The sequence below is a fragment of the Rhinoraja longicauda genome, chromosome 2 (genome assembly GCF_053455715.1).
Source record: "Rhinoraja longicauda isolate Sanriku21f chromosome 2, sRhiLon1.1, whole genome shotgun sequence".
Classification (NCBI taxonomy): domain Eukaryota; kingdom Metazoa; phylum Chordata; class Chondrichthyes; order Rajiformes; family Arhynchobatidae; genus Rhinoraja; species Rhinoraja longicauda.
Window position 1 is genome coordinate 99,701,403 of NC_135954.1, and position 19,371 is coordinate 99,720,773.

At 40.6% G+C, this 19,371-nt stretch overlaps 1 protein-coding gene across 6 annotated transcripts in view; it reads left to right on the plus strand.

The window, feature by feature from the left end:
• zmynd11 (zinc finger, MYND-type containing 11) overlaps nt 1–19,371 on the plus strand; it is a 131,596-nt gene that overhangs the window by 107,697 nt on the left and 4,528 nt on the right. For 5 of the 6 annotated variants that reach the window (XM_078424990.1, XM_078424978.1, XM_078424982.1 and 2 more), the window contains 4 exons: nt 7,577–7,784; nt 11,226–11,294; nt 13,478–13,750; nt 18,700–18,885. In XM_078424990.1, coding sequence (XP_078281116.1) covers nt 7,577–7,784; nt 11,226–11,294; nt 13,478–13,750; nt 18,700–18,885 — 736 coding nt within the window. The remainder of the gene's footprint in view (nt 1–7,576; nt 7,785–11,225; nt 11,295–13,477; nt 13,751–18,699; nt 18,886–19,371) is intronic. The other variant, XM_078424979.1, reaches the window with a different exon arrangement.

A 19,371-nucleotide genomic window follows, 5' to 3' on the forward strand; every position in this document is an offset into this window, starting at 1 on the left:
AAATATTGGACTGAAAATACACATATGATGCAGGCTAAATATATTTATTTCTCCAAAAATGCCTGTTATGCCTGTTTCCACTTTGGAGCACTGGCTGATAGAAATGTTATGAATATTGACTCAAATCAGCTATTTAAATAATTTAATAAAACCTACTTTAACAAGTGATATGAAGCTCCAAATGCATTGATTACACTGCTGGCTAGCTAACTAGCTGGCTAACTTCCCCAGTTGGCACTGCCTCCTACTCTGACTCATTCCTTCCCTTCTTTTGCAAAAACCTTTTACTGTGTAGTTTGGCCTGCACCTGGAATCTTCTTATGAAGCAAAATCCACTTTTACACAGTCGTGTGTGTGAATATTTTGTGGCATTGTCTAATGACTAAGAATGACATCAAGACAAAGTAATTCCCAGCTCACATTAATCTCGAGAGATCAGTTTGAGCGCCCATCAAAGGCCAGGATGTGGTATCTGTGGCAAGTGACCCGTGTTCATGGATCTCCACCCGAAACGTCACTCATTCCTTCTCTCCAGAAATGCTGCCTGTCCCGCTGAGTTACTCCAGCATTTGGTGTCTATCTTTGTATTCATGACAATGTGATACAGTGCAATTCTGTTAATTTGGAGTTAAGACTTTGGTATGGAACTGGTAGATTTTCCGGATTGTTGGCTTGTTTTAATAATTTTGACACTTTGAATGAACTTTTTTCGGTGTGGCACGTTGCAGTACCATCATCATCATCATCATCATCATATATATAGCCGGAAACAGGCCTTTTCGGCCCTCCAAGTCCGTGCCGCCCAGCGATCCCCGTACATTAATACCATAATAAATATTCTAGGGAACCTGGCATATGAACCTGGCCATGGGGAGAATAAGTGCCCTGACGTATTAGCGGGAACAAGGGCCTCGTGCCCATGCCAAACTATTAAGATTTCCCTACAATGGAAAAATAATTATCTTAATATTCCTGTCAGCGCCATTGTGCATCTTACAGTTTGCCATAGTCAGCGTATTGATGAACACCATCCCAAATCTATATGACTCGGACCTCTGCAGCCCCAGGATCTTGTTTTATGTCAAGCCTGAATAGCAAAAACATACAGAAACAACTAATCAATGAATCAATTTAATTTCTCATTTGAAGTTTTGAACATTGAAAGGCATTTAAAACTTCAAAAACATGAAAATGATCAAAATTTAGATTGTTTAATGCTTATCTCGGTCTCTTCTAGTATCTGTTCTCCATTTGAGATAGTTTGTCCAACAGTTTCTGTGCCAGGTCCAACTTGCTGCAGATTCAGCAGGCAGATTGCCTAGTGTTTGTGTTGGAGAATTGTGGTAAATTCACACACTGCCATCAGACTCCATGATGGAACCAAATCTGAATAAAATTGGAGAATCACCAGTGAAGATTAGCCAGTAACATCAAAACTTTTGTTTAGTAGGAATCCTGAATTCTCTAGGCCATCATTTTACCTGTAATTGTGCAGATTCAGCTCATTGTTCTAGTTTTTTACTTCGAGGTCAAGAGTGTTTATTTGTCATATGCACTGAATATGAACCAAAACAATGAAATTCCTACTTGCTGCAGCTTTACAGGCAACAATGGAAAAAAATATACCATAAATTATCAGTTATTCCCAGTAAACCAGACCAGAAAGCAAGGTAGATTATGATAGTGCAAAGTCCAAATGGTTTGGTGCTGAGGTACAGTTGTGACTAGGATAGTGAGGAGGTCTGTACCCCTGACAGACCAGGTAATATCCACCAGAGCAATTATGCCACTTTTAGACTATATATTGATTTTAACTAATGTGTAATGATTTGACGAGGTTCTCCAGTTCAATTTCAGCATTCAAAGCATTAGATGCTCATATAGACATTACATTACCTGCACAAAACAGAACATTCTCCCAAATGTAATTTGTAGCACAAGGTCATTTCAAATTGGTGAAAACCTGATAGCATTTGATTACTTTGGTAAATATGAATCCAAGTGCATGAACTGATATCTTTAATAAACATAGCACAAAAAGTAAGGAAATTTGTGTTTGGTAGATTATTTCTTTGTTGTAACAATACTTCTTGGCAATAAATCTTATACCGTTGGAAAGCCTGTTTATTTCCCTTTTAAATGGTGCCACATTTGTAAGGAACATGCATTTGTGGGATGAGCAGCAGAGCTGAGTATATGGGTTGCGCCCATGAAAAATTTGCCAAATCTTCTCTGCCAATGCCAAACAGCTTATTCTGCTGTTGCTATTGACTCTTGTTTTGAGCTTCTGGTACCCCCAGGTGCTGACAATCAGGTGCCTGATTGGCACCTGATTGGCAGCGTCTGAGCCTGGGCCCTGCTACAGTGGTCAGTAGGTGTCTGCTCCAAGAATCGGCATGCCATGTTTGACTGATCTGGATAGGGCCCGTGCGATAGGGCAACTTCAAGCTGGTGTTCCGCAAAACCAAGTTGCGGCATTATTTGGAGTGAGCCCTAGTACCATCTCCAAAGTGAAGGCCAAGTTCCATATAACGGGGGATGTCAGAGACAGGCCGCGAAGTGGGCGTCCCAAGAAGACGACACCCGAAGAAGACCGTTTCCTCACCCTGTCAGCACTTAGTAACCGTAGGCTGTCTTCTACAGATTTGCAGTCAAGGTTTGCAGGACGATATGGCCGACGGCTCTCTGCCCAGACAATTCGGAACAGACTGCACGCAGCCGATCTCCGGTCTCATAGGGCTGCCAGGAGGCCTGCCATGACTGCCCTTCACCGTCAGGCCCATTTGCGCTGGTGTCGGCAACACGTGCACTGGAACCTGAACATGTGGAGGAACGTTATGTTCAGCGATGAGTCCAGATTCTGCCTATGGCAGTTGGATCATAGGGTCAAAGTGTGGAGAAGACGCGGAGAATGCTATGCTGATTGCTGCACCGATAGAGTAACATCTTTTGGTGGAGGCAGTGTGATGGTGTGGGGCGGCATCTCCCTCACTGGAAAAATGAGGCTTGTCATCATTGGAGGCAATCTCAATGCAGAGAGATATCGAGATGAGATTCTGCAACCAGTGGCAATCCCATATCTCCACAGTCTGGGACCGAACTCTATCCTCCAAGATGACAATGCTCGCCCCCACAGAGCAGGGTTTCTCAGAGACTACCTCCAGAATTTGGGAGTGGAGAGGATGGAATGGCCTGCCAGCAGTCCTGACCTCAACCCCATTGAACACTTGTGGGATCAGCTTGGGCGTGCTGTTCGTGCGAGAGTGACCAACACAACCACGTTGGCTGACTTGCGACAAATGCTGGTTGAAGAATGGGATGCCATCCAACAGTGTGTGACCAGGCTGGTGACCAGCATGAGGAGGAGGTGCCAGGCTGTTGTGGCTGTGTATGGTTCTTCCACACGCTACTGAGGCTCCTGTTTATTAAATGAATAAATTGTTAAATTGCCAATATGTCTTGTTTCTTCAGACTTCAATCATCCAAACCACCAAACAACACCGAACAAGAGTCAATGGCAGAATAAGCTGTTTGGCATTGGCAGAGAAGATTTGGCAGATTTTTCATGGGCGCAACCCACATACTCAGCTCTGCTGCTCATCCCACAAATGCATGTTCCTTACAAATGTGGCACCATTTAAAAGGGAAATAAACAGGCTTTCCAACGGTATAAGATTTATTGCCAAGAAGCATTGTTACAACAAAGAAATAATCTACCAAACACAAATTTCCTTACTTTTTGTGCTATGTTTATTATGAAGACTGTAGAACAGTGTTGACTGGTGATTCCATTACTGGCCTTCTGGGTGTACTACGTTCCTTCCACTTAGTATGTTAATTAAGGATTGTTAATTATATTTAAAGTACACAAACAGGCAGGTGGCAATGATAAATGGAAAATAGAGAGGAGAGTAAATTTTGTTTTTAAAAATGCTCAGTCTTGCACGTTGCAGCTATTATCATTAATACTTTATAAATTCCACGTTGGCTTTGTAACACCTCCGCTCAGTCCTTCTCAACCGCTGTTCCAGATGTCAACTTCTCTACATCGGCAAGACCAAGCGCAGGCTCGGCGATCGTTTCGCTCAACACCTCTGCTCTGTCCGTCTCAACCAACCTGATCTCCCAGTGGCTCAGCACTTCAACTCCCCCTCCCATTCCCAATTTGACCTTTCTGTCCTGGGCCTCCTCCATTGTCAGAGTGAGGCCCAGTGCAAATTGGAGGAACAGCACCTCATATTTCCCTTGGGCAGTTTACACCCCAGCGGTTTGACTTCTTCCACTTCAGGTCGTCCTTGCTTCCCCTCTCTATCCCCTCCCCCTTCGCAGTTCTTCTACTAGTCTTCCTGTCTCTGACTACATCCTATCTTTGTCACGCCCCCTCCCCTGACATCAGTCTGAAGAAGGGCCTCGACCCGAATCGTCACCCATTCCTTCTCTCCTGAGATTCTGCCTGAGATTCTGCCTGACCCGCTGAGTTACTCCAGCATTTTGTGTCCACCTTCGATTTAAACCAGCATCTGCAGGGTTTTTTTGTGCTCGTTCATAATCCTAATTTAATAGATATGTGTTAAATCCTGTGTTCGTTTTGGACTTTCATCATAAAATGATCATTGAAGTTATTTATCTTACTGTACAAAGTTTTAATGTTACTTATCAGTGAGGTCTGTTAATGGTTGGAAATGTTTTGCTGCTCTGACTAATGAAGCTGAGCAAGTCCACCTCTTAACTTTATTCTGCTGTCTTTTATTATCCTTTCTCAATCACAATTCTTGGGAAATTCATTGGGGTAATTTGAAAATTTTGACCCGGCCTCATGGTAAAATAAATATTTTCATTCGCATTTTACCTTTTGCATCTGCTGCATATCTAAAACACTTTACAGTAAATGGATGCTTGTACAATGTAGGCACTTATTTTGTGAACATGCACATGGGAAGCTCCCACAAATAAAGATATAGTATCAATAATCATAGTGTTGGTTTTTGAGAGATAAATGCTGCCTAGGGCAATGGACATAATTCAGAATAATCACTTTTCAGAATAATAACTTCAGAATAATAACTTGCAATCTTTTGGGTCCTTTCCTGAAAGGCAAGCATAGTTTAATGCACCCTGACAGCACAGCAGTCTTGCAGTGGAATGACTGCCTAGATTTTTGTATTTGGAGTGTGGCTTGAACCTGCAAATTCTGGTGTCATGCAAACTAGTGCTGAATTTGTTTAAAAAAAATCTACTTTAGTTGCACCATATTCTTGTATCATCTATATTTAGTATAAATTCTTTGTTCTCATTTACTGCCACCTGCTTCGATCTCCAGACATTTGCAATCAGCAAACCTTCATCGTCCCCTTTCAGATGGCTTTGCCGCAGTACAACCATGTGTGAGATTTTGATCCCTCTTGCTCTCTTTACTCTCACAAACATTATCTATAAAACAGAAATTGTTAGAAACACTTAGCAGCATTTGTAGAGAGTTAACATGTCAAGTCAATTACCCTTCATGAGCTCTGAAATATTAACTATTTCTCTTTCCATAGATGCTCTCTGACCTGAGAATTACAGTGAGACTCAGATAATCTGGCACACTTGGATTTTTTTTTAACCGCATTTGCAGATTTTCCAAACTATTGGGTGTTATTTGAAATTAATGCCATACAAACTTTAAATTCACTTTGTTACAAGTTAAATGGTGTTATACTAAAATTTCCACTGAACCTGGTAATTTTAAACAAAGAATAGGAAACAGTGTCCTAGTCAGTTTAAAGAAACAGTGGCCCCGGTGACTGAAAGGGATCACAGGAATTGGGGCTCACATGACTTGGTGAGCCAAATACCCCACCAAGGGGATTTCACTTAAAGTTGTACTCTTGGAGTCAGAGTTGTACAACACAGCAACAGGCCTTTCTGCCCAACTTGCTCATGCCAAGAAAGATGCCTTCCTAAGCTAGTCCAATCGGCCAGCATTTGGCACATATCTATCTTAAATGTTATAATTGTACCTGCGCCTACAATTTCCACTGGCAACTTACCACCCTCTGTATTGAAAAGTTTGCTCCTCAGACCCCTATTAAATCTTTCCCTTCTTGCCATAAACCTTTGATCTCTAGTTTAAACCACAGATCTGGGGAAAAAGAACTTATTCACCATATCCCGAGACCTTACTAATTATTACGGACTGGATCAGAATTTTGTTTCTTTTTCAGTTTCCAGCCTTTGCAGTTTTTAATTTCACAGACATTAATTTTGTTTTCTGTATCCCTCCTCCTTCCCTGCAAATATGAAAATATGTTTGATTTCTAACATTACCTCATTCTGACGAAAGATTATTTTAACACTGTTTCCATTCTCTACAGATGCTGACCTGAATGTTCCAACATTTTTTTTTTTCTTGGCTTTTGATTGAAATGAAATTCTGATAGTTTTAAAGTCTAATATGTAATCTCTTTATTTAATCAGTCATGTTCAAACAAAATTCTACCAATAATTAGTTTCTGCAATGAATTATTGGGCAATTAACAATTAGGGGCAGCACAATGGTGCAGCGGTAGAGTTGTTGCCTTACGGCCGCCAAATACCTGGATTCGATCTTGGCTAGGGGTACTGTCTATGGACTTTGTACGTTCACCCTGTGACTGCGTGGGTTTTCTGCGGGTGCTCTGGTTTCCTTCCATATTCCAAAGACATGCTGGTTTGTAGGTTAATTGACGTCTGTAAATTGTCCCTAGTGTGTTGGGCATAGATAAGATGGATAGAACCAGCGCACGGATGACCATTGGTCAGTGCAGACTTCGGTGGGCTGCAGGGCCTGTTTCCATGTCGTATCTCTAAACTTAACAACTAAAATCTAGGGAAAGCTGAACTCATTCACTGTGCTTCATCTTTCCAAATTTAAACATTCCTACAAAAAAATATATATCATTTTGGGCTCAACCTTTCCCAGGGTACTAACTTGTGTAAACCGCATCTCATTATCCAGTCTGTAAACCAAATTTCTATTGTCTTCAAGCATTTCTAGGGTTGTTACCCTCTAGAAGATGTAGAGTTGGAATCGCAACTTGAGTTTGGATATTTGGGGTTGTAAATTTGTCACAATACTTCCAAGTAACATGAGAGGAGTAAATAAAGAAAATATTTATTTTTAAATTCAAATCAACATTTGGGCTATTTACAATTTTCCCAAGTTCATTCATTCGACTGTTCATTCTAAAATTCCACTGACAATTGTAATTTAATGGTGTCTTTGCCTACTTATTATTGATTATCCATCTACTGGTTGAATGTGTCTACCACCCTTTTAATTGTCTCCTCAAAGGCCCATGATGAAGCTGAGTGACTTTTGATTAATTTCCCTGTGAAGTAATTAACTACGACCTAAATGAACAGCTTGAGATCAGATGCTGGCCACTTAACAAGCCACTGGCATAAATATTGCTTTGGCGTATGAGAGGTAGCAGAAAGGTTCCTTCACTTAAATAAATTGACGCACTGTGGCAGCTAAAAACGTAGTTGAATGCTGTACTTGTTAAATTGCTAGCCTTGTAGATTAATTGAGAGATGGACTTTTTGGCTACAGGGCATGGATTCCTTCAGAGAATATCCAGGATATTTGTGTTAATGTTCATCAGCTGGCAGTAAAACGAAGTCTTGGTTGGAAGAAAGCCTGCGATGAGCTTGAATTGCACCAGCGCTTTGTCCGCGAAGGGAGGTTCTGGAAGAGTAAAGCGGAGGACAAAATGGATGAAGAAGCAGAGTCTAGCATCTCTTCCACGAGTAATGAACAGGTACGTTTAGCGTGTAAGGGCAAATTTGTCCTTTTAATGTGGTTGGTTTTATTTACGAGCAATCTGAAGGGTGTAAGTCCGTCTTTAAATGTACATTGTTTCTTGTTGCCTGAGCAAATAGAAGTTTGGAGACAAACTTAAAAACTAGGTTTGATTCATGAGAATGCTTTCATCGAATAGCACGAGCATCAATACTGGCCTGTTTTTTTCTGGATAAGGAAAGGGAAATTTAGAGTAGGTTTTTTTGTACCAAGGTGCATAGGCATCAGTGTCAGGTGATACTGGGAATTGGCTATATTGAATAACTTGCTAGCAGCATTGGTTACACGCATTAAATATTGTACCCTTTATCTGTACACTCTGGATGGCTTGCTGTAATCATGCGTAGTCTTTTCATTGACTGGATAGCACGCAACAGAAGCTTTTCACTGTACCTCAGTACACGTAACAAGAATAACTAACAAAATGTTATACTGTTAGTGGCTGTGGTACTGCACTCCAATTTTGTCAGAAAAGGACAAATAAAGGTTTAGAGCAATGGTGGGATTACAGCATTTTACAGGATCTTGAGATTATAGATACAAATGTTGCCTGGGCAAGTTTTAAATTAATGTTAACTTGGAACTAGAAAAACAACCAAAAGACTTGCCAGATGTATCAAAATAACTGGGTCACTAATGCCCTGCAGACAATTGCTAGCTATTTAATCCTATACCAGTTCATCTTAAAATAAGTTGCAGGGTGACTTGGACAGGTTGAGTGAGTGGACAGATGCAGTATAATGTGGATAAATCTGCGGTTATCCACTTTGGCGGCAAAAATAAGGAGGAAGATTATTATCTCAATGGTGTCAGATTAGGTAACGGGGAAGTGCAACGAGACTTTGGTGTCCTTGTACACCAGTCACTGAAAGTAAGCGTGCAGGTACAGCAGGCAGTGAAGAAAGCTAATGGCATGTTGGCCTTCATAACGAGAGGATTTGAGTACAGGAGCAAAGAAGTCCTTCTGCAGTTGTATAGGGCCCTGGTGAGACCACATCAGGAGTATTGTGTGCAGTTTTGGTCTCCTAATTTGAGGAAGGACGTCCTTGCTATTGAGGCAGTGCAGCGTAGGTTCGCGAGGTTAATCCCTGGGATGGAGGGACTGTCATATGAGGAAAGATTGGAAAGACTAGGCTTGTATTCACTGGAGATTAGAAGGATGAGAGGGTATCTTAGAGAGATGTATAAAATCATAAAAGGACTAGACAAGCTAGATGCAGGAAAAATGTTCCCAATGTTGGAGGAGTCCAGAGCCAGGGGACACAGTCTAAGAATAAAGGGGATATCAGAAAATAACTGCAGATGCTGGTACAAATCGAAGGTATTTATTCACAAAATGCTGGAGTAACTCAGCAGGTCAGGCAGCATCTCAGGCGAGAAGGAATGGGTGACATTTCGGGTCTGAAGAAGGGTCTCGACCCGAAACGTCACCCATTCCTTCTCTCCTGAGATGCTGCCTGACCTGCTGAGTTACTCCAGCATTTTGTGAATAAATACCTTCGAAGAATAAAGGGGAGGCCATTTAAAACTGAGGTGAGAAGAAACTTTTTCACCCAGAGAGTTGTGAATTTGTGGAATTCTCTGCCACAGAAGGCAGTGGAGGCAAATTCACTGGATGGATTTAAAAGAGAGTTAGATAGAGCTCTAGGGGCTAGTGGAATCGGGATATGGGAAGAAGGCAGGCACAGGTTACTGATTGTAGATGATCAGCCATGATCACAATGAATGGCGGTGCTGGCTCGAAGGGTCAAATGACCTCCTCCAGCAGCTATTTTCTATGTTTCTATGTTAAGAGCATAGTCACTTCCTTTGTGCTGTTTCATTTGTATGCAGAGTTTTAACAATAAGTTCTAATTTATTGAAATAATTTTAAATATTACTCTGCATTGTTCTATACTACAATTGTACCAAACATCTTACTGATCTTTACATTCTCACAGAAATAAGAAAGTCTAGCACTAGAATGTTTTTTCCTGTTGAAGTTCAGTATTGCCATCCTCTATATTCTCCAGCATTGCTTAGTACTGTGGGTTTGCATTTGGGTTCATTATCACCATCATGACCAGAGTACAGTCATCAGGTACTTCCCTCCTGCTCCCACTTCTCTCAAGTTCTCTCTCAGCTTGGAAAAGACCAATGTTACCTCAAATACATAACAGCCATAATGCTGTACATGTTTTATCATATCTTTAATAACAGTGCTATCAATCTTCTGTATGCTAATACCACTGACATCATGTGTTGTTTGTTCTACTTTTAATTTAGTTCAGAGATATAGCACGGAAACAGGCCCTTTGGCCCACACCAACTATTTACCATTCACGGTAGTTCTATATTAACCCAATTTTGCATCCTCTCCCAAGAAACGAGGCAATTTACATATCATATCATATATATACAGCCGGAAACAGGCCTTTTCGGCCCACCAAGTCCGTGCCGCCCAGCGATCCCCGTACATTAACACTATCCTACACCCACTAGGGACAATTTTTACATTTACCCAGCCAATTAACCTACATACCTGTACGTCTTTGGAGTGTGGGAGGAAACCGAAGATCTCGGAGAAAACCCACGCAGGTCACGGGGAGAACGTACAAACTCCTTACAGTGCAGCACCCGTAGTCAGGATCGAACCTGAGTCTCCGGCGCTGCATTCGCTGTAAAGCAGCAACTCTACCGCTGCGCTACCGTGCCGCCGCCGCCGTACAGAGGCCAGTTAATCTACAAACCCACACATCTTTGGGATGTTTGAGGAAACCAGAGCACTCGGAGGAAACCCAGGCAGTCACAAGGAGATTGTGCAAACTCTATATAGACAGCACCTGAGATCAGGATCAAACCTGGCTCTCGGGCGCTGTGATGCAGCAGTTCGACCAGCTGCGCCACTGTACCACTTGCATGGAAATGGGAAAATGTGTTGTGCAGGCATAACATTTAAGTTTCCAGCACGAACATACAAATAAATGATAAAAATGGAAAACATTTGTGTATAACCAGCAGCAGAGAAATACATCATATTTTAATTGAAATGACTGACCACACCACATGATGCTGAACCCAAAATCATAACTTGCAATCTTTGACTTGTCAAAGTAATTTTGAAATGGTAATATGCCAATATTAATAATGCTAGGTTTGTAGTTTTTACAAAATAAATGCATGCATTTTTTGTTTTATGATCATAAGCACGGATATGATTTTGCAACAAGAAATTGACGGACTAATTATAAGACTGAATGTTTATTTTAAATGTTGTTTCACTGATCAGGGTAGGTTAATAAAAAGGTATTGCAGAATGTTTTCATTACCATGACAGCTTTTTCAGATCTAGTCCAAGCGGACATTGCAGCTGATCTGTTCAACATCTATAAGCATCAAATAATAATAGTTGTACTTACAGCAGAAGAGCACACAAGAACCCAAGAGCAAGAAGTCCAGACGGAGTCAGCATTCAGATGCCAAAGATGAAGTAAGCTTAACCAAAACTATGTTGGTCTGGGATGCTGTAATTGCATCTTTTTTTAGCCAGAAATATCTTGGAACTGTTTGTTGGTAAATGCTGTTGTTTGCATTTATGTTCGCAGTTACAGACATAATACAAAAACTTAAAAGAAATTGAGAAAATCAATTGCTTAGAATTGTATGAAAATTGCAGCCAGACTATTTAGCTAAACTCTTCTATGTTGGTGGTTGTCTTGAAGCCAAACAATGGTTTTAGCTTTATCCATTTCCCACCCCACTCCCTCATATAGTGCACTCTGCCAGCCCCTGCAGTCGTTTACTTTACAACACCTCCTTCCATCCTTCTAATTTAATAGCAATGTGATCTTTGCTTCATTCAGTAACTTTAGATAGCAATCCACAAGCTTCTGAATAGTAATTTCCCTTGCTTCCTGTCCTAAATCTCTCGCATTTAATTATGTAGAGTTGTAGCCTTGTTTAGATTCTTTCACTGGAAATAGTCTGTTTCTATCTTCACTCATTCTGAATCTGCTTATCAAAATGCTCTTAATCTTTTCGTTTCTAAACAACAATCACAATTTAAAATCTTGTTTTGATGACACAGCAGACTACACCCTGGCAATTTGCACTGTATCTGTTTATTTGCTTCAATATTTAGTCCTGAGTGCATGACTGGATGTAGTATTCCAGTTGTGGGCTTATAAATGAAGATCTTGTGCAGTTTCTCTATACATTATGACTTTCATATTTTGTATACTTCCTATTAAAACTCTCTTGTTCCATGTGCATCCTTCTTAAAGTGCAACTCTGAGCTTGTGTTAACTAAAATGTATGGATGTATGGCTATCCCCCACATCTCTAGATGTTTATACTGGTAAGCTACTTAGCACTAACCCATAAAGTGCTGGTAAGTTTGTCGTTTCTTGGCCCAAGGGAGCTAAGTGAATGGGCAAGAACTTTGCCAATGAAATAGAGGAAAAAAATGTAAGGTTGTCCATGATGGTAGAAAATAGAGAAGCAGTGTGTTTATAAATGGTGATGGATTAAATGGTTGAATGAGTCCCTGATATCGATGTACAAGAATCAAAATTGATATGTTGTTTCAGCAACTATTTAAGGAATCAAACAGCATGTTGATATTTCTTGCAAGAGGGTTTGAATACAAGGGTGAAGGCATCAACTGTAATTATGTTGGTGAAACTGCACCTGGAAGATTGTGCTGGGTCTCCCCTATTTAAGGATGGGTTTACTTGTGATAGAGTGAGCACGGAAAAGCACCATCAAGCTTATTCCTAGGATGCAGTTCTCTCCAATGAGAGATGAACAGACTGGCCCATTCTCTGTCTTGAGAGAAATGAATAAAGAAGCGAAAGTAGCGCAGCGGTAGAGTTGCTGCCTTACACCGCCGGACCTGGGTTTCATCCTGATTAAGGGTACTGACTGTATGGAGTTTGTACATTCTTCCTGAGACCGCGTGTGTTTTCTACAGGTGCTCTGGTTTCTTCCCACACTCCAAAGACATGCAGGTTTGTAGATTAATTGGCTTTAGTAAAATTGTAAATTGTCCCTAGTGTGTAGGATAGTGCAGGTGTACAGGGATCGCTTGTCGGCACGGACTCAGTGACCAAAGGGCCTGTTTCCGCACTGTCTCCAAAGTCTAAAGCATTTAAATAGGTAGGAGGCCACTTGTCCCTCAAGCTCGCATCACCATTTGATAAGATGATATAAATTTAAACCTATCCAAGAGGATGTGGATGCTTAATTGCTGAATGATTTCATGGTAGATGAATAGAATTTTAATTATTAATGAGGTTATCATATCATATATATACAGCCGGAAACAGGCCTTTTCGGCCCTCCAAGTCCGTGCCGCCCAGCGATCCCCGTACATTAACACTATCCTACACCCACTAGGGACAATTTTTACATTTACCCAGCCAATTAACCTACATACATGTACGTCTTTGGAGTGCAGGAAATTGGCATTGAGGTTGGGATTTGAACTTAACTGTTGATTATCCATCCAAATCTCTGGATTACAGATCCAGTAATTTAACCATTGAACTTCAACATCCCTAACAAAACCTGTTTCTTTTTTTTCCTCTTCTCTCATGATATATCTGCAAAAATAGAAATGGATATGGGAAAGCATAATTGAAATATTTTTAATATGGTTTCTTCCTGTTTTAGGAGCCAGAACCTGAAATTGAGGCTGTTAGTTCCAGCCAGGAAATACCTACAGTGCCACCCCAACCAGAGAAAGTTTCAATCGCAACGCAAACAAAGAAGACAAGTGCCTCCTCACCAAGAATGTTGCATCGGAGCACCCAGACTAATAATGACATCCCCTGTCAAAACATGTGCCACGAAAAGTACACCAAAATATTTAATGATTTTAAAGATCGTATGAAAGCGGAGCACAAAAGGGAGACTGAGCGAGTTGTGAGAGAAGCACTAGAAAAGGTACTGGCAATTTTTGTCTCAAATCTATTTAATATGAAAATTGAAGAAACGTTTAGAAATATTCTTAATGTTTTGTATGGGATGAACTAACCCTCAGACATTTGAGACATTCAGCATCAAATGTGCCATTAGTTTGATTAATTATATACATAGTGTTTGAAGTTTGAGCATCATAGGAGAACTGGTTGGAGTTGGGGGGGGGGGAAGATAAATGTTTTTACACACAGCACACCACGCATTTTTCTACTTAGTGAGGCATCAAAAGCTTGAATATATTTGTCTTTATTTGGAGAGGGGGAGAAGATTGTCATATCTTTTACCTTTGTACAATTTAAACTATTATAAAATGCAACTATTTTGCTTGTCAGGAACGCAATAAGCTCTTTGATCCAAATATAGGCATCCCATTCCAAAATACTGAGTTTCAGTATTTAAGAAATTTTCCTACACGGAATAGCAAGTCACGTTGGACTCTTACAGCTGGATATTTCTAGTGAATTTACAGAAATACGCTCAAGAAATAGTCAAATGAAGCCTCATTTTCTGTTCTTGCAATGGTCTTAATTTGAAGCAATAGAAAAGCTTGTAGTTAAAAACAGGGAATGCTGGAAATAGACTCTGTTTCCGAGAATAAAAAACGATGCATCATCTGTTGTCCACACAAAAGTCACTCACTTCAGACAGCTTCAAAGACAATCTGTCAACTCTCAGCCAACAGAGCACGTGTTCACAACTGATTGGCTGCCTTGAATTTTGCCATAAGTGGTTTCTGGAAAATGTGGCATCTTCAAAAAGACTCTCGGTTTCCGTACCGAGAAGGACCAGGACTTATTTGATGAGAGCGATCAGCAAACTGAGCAGCCATTTAACGCAAACCTATGCTGTTACAGAATCGAAACTCTAATCTTCCACAAGGGAAAATAAACTGCTCTGTACCTCAGGTACCTGAAGGTAGAAGTCCACCAGAAGACCCGTGGCCTCCAGAATAGATGGTGGATGAAAAGAGCACATGAGACTGATGTCCGTCACATGCGCAGATTGTTCAGTGCTGTACATGCTGCCCATAGCTGAAACGTCCAGTGCGCTACCCACTGAGAACCAAGAATGGGGGCAAACATCTGGGTCTTTTACCCGGGTAAGGGAATTAAAAACCAGAGGGTGTAGGTTTAAGATTAGAGGGGTAAGATTTAATAGGAATCTGAGGGGCAACTTTATCCACAAAGAGGGCAATGGATATATGGAATGAGCTGCCAGAGGCAGGTACACTAATAACATTTAAAAGGCATTTGCACAGGAACATGGCCAGTAAAGGTTTAAAGGGATGGTAGATACAAAATGCTGGAGTAACTCAGTGGGTCAGGCAGCATCTCTGGAGAGAAGGAATGGGTGACGAATGAATAAGTTACTCCAGCATTTTGTGTCTACCTTTGATTTAAACCAGCATCTGCAGTTCTTTCCTACATCTAAGGTTTAAAGGGATATGGGCCAAATACAGGCAGGTGAGATTGGTGTAGATGGGGCAGTTTGGTCGATTTGGGCAGAGAGGCCTCTTTCCATGCTGTATGACTATGATAACGTTTGCTGGAAGGAATACTTTGCAGACCTCCTCAACCTCAACTATACCTGCCAAGATGGTGCCCAATGCTGGCGACTATTTGTGTGCTAGCCACAGAAGCAGATCTGCAATCACATATTACAATCGCTCCACACTTTTAAATTTCTATCTGAGTGTCTCGATAGTAATCATGTATTGTCTTTCCGCTGACTGGTTGGCATGCAACAAAAGCTTTTCACTGTACCTCGCTAACTTGACAATAAACTAAAACTGAAACTGTGGTAACTATAGAGTGGTCTACCTACTGTTGTTGTAGAGAAAGTCATTGACTGGGTCCTTCCCAACAACCATCTCTCAGTGGCTGCTAAGATGCTCCCTAAATCAGTATGCATCCAGAGACATGGTAGACATGATCTTCAGCAGGCAAGTGAGTGTCAGAAAGGGAGTGGTATTAGCCATTATTTTGACGTCACTAAAGTCCATAAATCCATTTGCGAGGGCTCTACTCTCTTCTCCCATCAGCCAAGATGTACAGAAGTGTGAAAATGCATACCTCCAGATTCAGGAACAGTTTCTTCCCGGCTGTTTCCAGACAACTGAGCCATCTTATCACCAACAACAGAGCGGTCCTGATCTACTATCTACCTCATTGGAGACCCTTGGACTATCTTTAATTGGACTTTATTGGCCTTCACTCTGCACTATGCAGGTGTCACTTGTATTTTCATGCACTCAGAGGTCAAGTTGCAATTTTGGCTTGTCTATGCCACATTGTCCTCTGACATTAAAGGTTCATAGCAGAACCTGGGAAATATAAGTCACCTCCCATCATCTTTGGAGCCAACTATGGCCAAAGGCAGACTTTGATATCTTTTTTCCCCACCACCTTCAATATACCATAACGGTCTTTGGTCAGTTGAGGAGTCAGAAGTAACAGAAACTCCTGGTCTACTGGGCAACAGTAATTCTTGCCCTCTTGTACATTTGTCTGACACCTCGACTACACATGTCGGTACTTTAGAAGCTCTTATGGGCGCCACGGTGGCAGTATAATTGCTGCCTTATAGCAGCAGAGACCTTTGTTCGATCCTGACTACGGGTGCAGGCTGTATGGAGTCTGTATTTTCTCCCAGTGATCTGTGTAGGTTTTCTCCGGTTTCCTCCCACACTCCAAAGATGTACAGGCTTGTAGGCTAATTGGCTTGGTAAAAATTAAATTGTCCCTGGTGTGTAGGATAGTGCCCATGTACAGGGATTGCTATTCGACATGGACTTGGTGAGCCAAAGGGCCTGTTTCTGCTCTGTATCTCTAAACTAAACTAAATACTGGCAAGATATCACTGTACAGCAAACTCCTGCAAATGAACTGGAAGGATAAGTGAACTAACATCAATTCCAGATAAACTGTTTCCAGCTGCATCACAGGAAGAGATTACTAAGCAGACAGATTTTTTTGGGACTATTTGTTCAAATTCTGTGTAAAGAAATGCAACATCCCTCCTGTGTCATGGGAATATGTGACCTGCAATTGATCGAAGTGGAGGAGGAATAGAGAGGGTGATATTGAGAACCTGTAGTTCAAGCATTGAAAGCACAGTCCCCCTATGTAAAGGGTGGAACCACAACATCACAAACCACCTACTGCCCTCTGCGTCGTGTCCCAGCTGTGGAAGTCTGTGGTTCCCACAATGGCTGCTTTAAGCACCTCTGAGCTCGCAGAAGTGGAGTGGAAGCAAATCTTCGTTGTCCCCACGATTCCATCCTCAGCATTCAGGTTAAGTTGGATGAGTCCTTTTATCACATGAATGAACAAAAAGGGCAGCATAGATAAAACTGAATGTTAGGTTAGCTGAATCCTTGATCATTTGCTTCTGTTTTTTTTTTTACCTAAATAGGAACCTTACCTGCTTCTCCCCCTTAAAAGAAAATGCTGCTTCTCTTTTAAAGGATATATCACTAGATCGACTGTCCTTTTTTTCAGTTGTTTTTATTTGATTTACAACCTTGAAAGGTTTATTTTTATTCTTTCAATGGGCTTGTTTGAATACATAGGAACAAGGGTCTTGTTACTTTAACTGTAAATAAAAAAAATAAGAATTAGTGAATTTTCAGATTGTCGGATTTTTTGGAAACTTGGGTTGTTTTCTCTGTAATGGCAGAGGCTGAACCTTTCTCCCAGGGTGGAAATGTCTAATACTAGAGGAATAACTTTAAGATCAGAGGGGCAAAGTTTAAAGGAGATGTGGGGGACAAGTTTTTTACACTGCCAGGGGTGGTGGAGGAGGCAGATATGATAGTGATATTTAAGAGGATTTATGATAGGCAAATGGATATGCAGGGAATGGGGGGGGATATGGAGCATGTGCGGGCAGAAGGAGTTAGTTTAAGTAGGCATCGCATTCGGCACAGACATCGTGGGCCAAAAGATCTGTTCCTCTGTTGTATTGTTCTATGTTCGGACTTTGTTTATTCAGTTTAGACAATAGAACTGTTTGGAGAATTGAGCAAAAGTGGTCATAGTTGAAAATAGTTATTGGATGAGTTTAAAATAGAATGAGGTGCTGAGATAAATAACTGAATGGGCCCAATTTGTATGTGTGTTTTCCCTTCTTTGTTTTTATTCTTATGGAAATAATGGGAAATGTATGCAAAATATTGCATTAAGGAGTTGTGGGAACTGTTTTTATATCAGTGACATCATTGGAACATCATTGGAGCTTCAAATTAACCGAGATTTTTTAAATATTCAACACTGATGCTCAGCAACAATAATTCAGTAATTTTTACATTAAGTTTTTGTGTTAACTTAACTTTCTAAACTGCTGTTACTATCTCCAAAGAATTCGGAAGTAGCTGTAATTGTTTTTTAATTTTATTTCACTCGTCTTCCTATTAAAAAAAATTGAATATAATATTTCAAAGACGATTAGCTCACTACAAAATAAATATTTAAATCCTGATGTACACCAAAGAGCCTTTTGCATTAAACAAAATCTAATTCTTATCTTTCCTATTCTGAATTTTTTTAAAGTTGTTATTTTGTCTTTTTGACTTGGTTGTTTTTCCATGTTTCTAGAAGTCTGTACTTTTGGAGAAACCTTTCGTGTTTTTTAACTCTGATCTTTAGTTTGCTGAAAGCCAATTCCAAAGGCTGATCATTGAGAATGATCAGCCATGATCACATTGAATGGTGGTGCTGGCTCAAAGGGCCGAATGGCCTACTCCTGCACCTATTGTCTATTGTCCTCCCAAAGAATTTAGAAATTGAAGGTTAAAGTTTGAGATTAAGGTGTGAACTGGTCAGTCTCTGGTGTCTGGTAAGGTGCTTCATGGTTGAACAGTATTTTTAAAAGATTAACACGTGTAAAATAATGTCTTCTTAAAATGTTTGCAGCTGCGTGGTGAAATGGAGGAGGAGAAGCGTCAGGCAGTGAACAAAGCTGTTGTCAACATGCAGGCCGAAATGGACAGAAAATGTAAGCAAGTGAAGGAAAAGTGTAAAGAGGAATTCATGGAAGAGATCAAAAAATTGGCCACACAGCACAAGCAGTTCATCTCCCAGACCAAAAAGAAGCAGTGGGTAAGCAAGCTGATATCTTTACATCTTTCATGACCTGACAGGCAAAGAACTGACTACTCTTCGAATTAAATGATCAGAAATGCAGCAGCCAATTTCGAATACAGCAAGTTCTTACAAGGAGCATTCTGATAATGGTTTACTTGTTTATTTGTTGTTGATATTTGTTGGGTAGTAAATACCCTGTCGCAAGGATAATGGTTCGGCTCCTTTTTGAAATCCTGCTAATCATGTCATGGAATGTTACGTTTTGGGCAATTGTGCTCACAGCAAAATTTAATATATTTTGTCCCTCATTTTGTATTTACTGAAAACTGCTAAAGTTGGATTAAAAACTGTCCTGAAAGAAAATGCATCTTTAGCAAACTTTTGGTTTTACAAATAAAACATTAAATGTGTTGTCTTAACTGCCTGTCAGCAGATCACTTTTTGGGGGGGAAATACACAGAGTAGGAAGTGTGAGATCAAGAATTATTCCTGTCTGACAGC